Source organism: Eschrichtius robustus, chromosome 14 (genome assembly GCF_028021215.1).
Source record: "Eschrichtius robustus isolate mEscRob2 chromosome 14, mEscRob2.pri, whole genome shotgun sequence".
Taxonomy (NCBI): Eukaryota; Metazoa; Chordata; class Mammalia; order Artiodactyla; family Eschrichtiidae; genus Eschrichtius; species Eschrichtius robustus.
This window is the reverse complement of record NC_090837.1, coordinates 25,460,632-25,464,001: the sequence shown is the minus strand read 5'-3', so window position 1 is coordinate 25,464,001 and position 3,370 is coordinate 25,460,632. Positions and strand designations below refer to the sequence as shown.

The following is a 3,370-nucleotide window of genomic DNA, read 5'->3' as shown; positions in this document are numbered from 1 at the left end:
CTTTTAGACATTTCATGTTGGTTGGCATTTCTGAGTGAGATTGGAGATCTATAAGCAAAAGGGTGCATGCCAGCTCTCCTGCAGAGTTTAATGGGAGCATTGGGGCCGCCCTGGGGAGATAAGGCAAAAGTGGGGCCTGGGGGCTGGAGAGGTAAGTTTAAAATTATCATGTCACTTAACTGGGTTTGAGCCTATTTCCTCACATATAAAATAAGGGTGTTAATAGTTATCTCAATGTTTCAGCTGATGATTAAATAAGGCACCAATTTTGTCTTTTGAAATAAATACAATAGTCCCCCCTTATCCACGATGGGGGGGCGGTGCGTTCCACGACCCTCAGTGGATGTCTGCTACCATGGATAGTATCAAACCCTATATACACAATGTTTTTTCCTATGCAAACATACCTACGATGCAGTTTAATTTATAAAAGCACAGTAAGAGATTGACAACAGTAACTAAGAATAAAATAGAACAATTATAACAATACACTGTTATAAAAGTTTTGTGAATGTGGTCTCTGTGTCAAAAATATTATTGTACTAATTTAATGTTTCTTCCATCTCAGCTAAGCACTTACCATGCACTGAGGCCATAACTTTTTATTTATTTATTTATTTATTTAATGGCTGTGTTGGGTCTTCGTTTCTGTGCGAGGGCTTTCTCTAGTTGCGGCAAGCGGGGGCCACTCTTCATCGCGGTGCGCAGGCCTCTCACTATCGCGGCCTCTCTTGTTGCAGAGCACAGGCTCCAGACACACAGGCTCAGCAATTGCGGCTCACGGGCCTAGTCGCTCCGTGGCATGTGGGATCTTCCCAGACCAGGGCTCGAACCCGTGTCCCCTGCATTGGCAGGCAGATTCTCAACCACTGCGCCACCAGGGAAGCCCGAGACCATAACTTTTGCAGTTTGAAATGTGACAGCAATACGAGCATGGACTTGTTTCCTTCTTCACAATTTCACAGATAGAAGATTCATTCTTACCATAGACCTTAGCAACATCAGCGTACAATTTTTTTTCTTTTTTTTTTAATCAAACTGAGAACTTTTGCCTTTTTACCTAAAGGTAGCATTTTATGGATTCTCTCTGGCATATCTGAATTGCCAGCATCACTCTGCTTGTGCTTTGGGGTCATTATTAAGTAAAATAAGGATGACTTGGACACAAGCACTGTGATACCTTGACAATCTGATAACCGAGTGTCCCAGGTGGGAGGAAGCAGGACGGTGTGAGACTCCCACCACACTCCTCAGAATGGTGTGCAATTTAAAACTTATGAGTTATTTATTTCTGGAATTTTCCATTTAATATTTTCAGTTAGCAACCGAGAGTTAACTGAAACCCCAGAGAGCGAAAACTCGGATCTGGGGGGACAACTGTACTGACCATATCATGTGGTTGCCTTTAGGTGGGAGTTTGCCAAAAGAAAGCAGTAGAAGAAGGGACCACTTCAAGCAAAAAGCGATTGTAAAATGGCACACGTCTTTCTGTGTGAGGAAGCACAAGCCCCAGAACGACCAGAGAAGAAGATGGGAGGGTCCAAACCCAGAGACGAGGACGAGGACAGTGCTGAGGTGATCTTCGTTGGAGTGGAGCATGTTAATGAAGATGCTGAAACCCTCTTTGTCAGAGTGATTTCAAATTCAAAGCCGGTCATTTCTAACATTTTGAACAGAGTGACCAGGGACTCATCCTCAACAAGAAAGAAGGGTCACGTGAGTCAAGATACCACTTGCACATTGCAGCCTGCAAATTGCAGGACCCCGATGTCAAAGCCAGCAGCCATTTCACCGGCTTTTCAATCTGAATGGGGAGATGTAGATAGTCCTATTATTTTTGAGCCTTCGTCTAAACCTGATTATAAAATGAGCTCTCTGCAAGTTGTGCTTCACAATTCCTCAGATTTGCTCTCTCCGTGGCCTCATTGTCTACCTGGAGCTGCATTCTCAGTAAGAGGCAAGGATAAAAGTCCTCGTGATTCAAAGCGATGTCCCACTTCAGATATGAATATATACAGTGGGAATCCCAAAAGACTTAAAGTCAGCCATGGAATCCCAGGGGGACAGGCCTCAGCTATGGCCTCTCCAGGTATCCTTCCTACAAAGAACATGAGTATGACCCCGGAAGGTGTCCCAACCTCATCAAGCCATGTTCACAGTGGGGCATCATTTCCATGGGCTCATGCATATAACCAGGCACGTTACCATGTTATGGATCCAGATGGAGCATGTAGCTTGGAAAGGCTGGCAAAAACAGACTTTTCGAGTCTAGCAAGTCAAAACAAGACTGTTGATCCCAAGAAAGGAAATCTGATCATGTTACTTGATGATTTTTACTATGGACGGCATCCAGGAGCCAGGCAGCCAGAATGGAAGACCCACACAACCTTCAAATGCCTCAGCTGCTTGAAAGTTCTAAAAAATGTCAAGTTTATGACCCATGTGAAGAACCACTTGGAATTTGAGAAGCAGAGGGATGACGGCTGGGAAATCCACACCACCTGCCGGCACTGCCACCGCCAGTTTCCCACCCCCTTCCAGCTGCAGTGTCACATTGAAAGTGTCCACACTTCCCAGGAGCCCTCTTCGGTCTGTAAAATCTGTGAATTGTCCTTTGAAACAGATCAGGTTCTCTTACAGCACATGAAGGTCAATCATAAACCTGGCGAAATGCCCTATGTGTGCCAGGTTTGCAATTACAGATCGTCAGCCTTTGCTGACGTGGAAGCACATTTCAGAACATGGCATGAAAACACGAACAGTTTGCTTTGTCTGTTTTGCCTCAGAATTTTCAAAGTGGTGACATCCTACGTAAATCATGCTTGGAGGCACTGGAACAAGAGGGTCTTTCAATGTTCCAAGTGCTGGCTACAGTTTTTGACTTTGAAGGAGAAAATGGAGCACCAAACCAAGAATCATCAACCATTTAAAAAGCCAGAGCAACTGGAAGGGTTGCCTCCTGAAACAGAGGTCAAGATCCGAACTTCAGTTCAACCAGGACCAAGAGAGGCAGCATCCACGATTGTGACCAACACTGAATCCCAAGTGTCACCTGAAAAAACTACCAAGAGGATGGCTATGAACTCGAGATATTCCAGACGTATTGCAGCAGGGGTTCTGGCTAAAAATTATGTTCTACCCACCTGCAGAAATCCCAAAAAGCTGAATTGAGGCTAGGTCAGCTGTACGTAGTGGCTCATAGATGCCAGCAAACAGTGTCAGCGCCTGTCTGGCTTTACAGTGACTGAGATTGTATCTGCTTCATCTCTCCACTGTCAAGTAACTCCGAAGTCTCCATGCTCCTTCCCAGCCACCCTCTCCTCCCCAAAGTAACCACTTTTCTGACTTCAACCACCAGGGATTCGTTTTT

At 45.0% G+C, this 3,370-nt stretch overlaps 1 protein-coding gene across 1 annotated transcript; it reads left to right on the top strand.

Annotated features, from left to right (window-relative positions):
* Window positions 1-1,473: 1,473 nt before the first annotated feature.
* On the top strand, window positions 1,474-3,166 carry LOC137776650 (zinc finger protein 280A-like). Its single transcript, XM_068563303.1, is given in 2 exon segments — window positions 1,474-3,135; window positions 3,137-3,166. Coding segments are annotated over 2 exon segments (1,692 nt in total).
* Window positions 3,167-3,370: the final 204 nt, after the last annotated feature.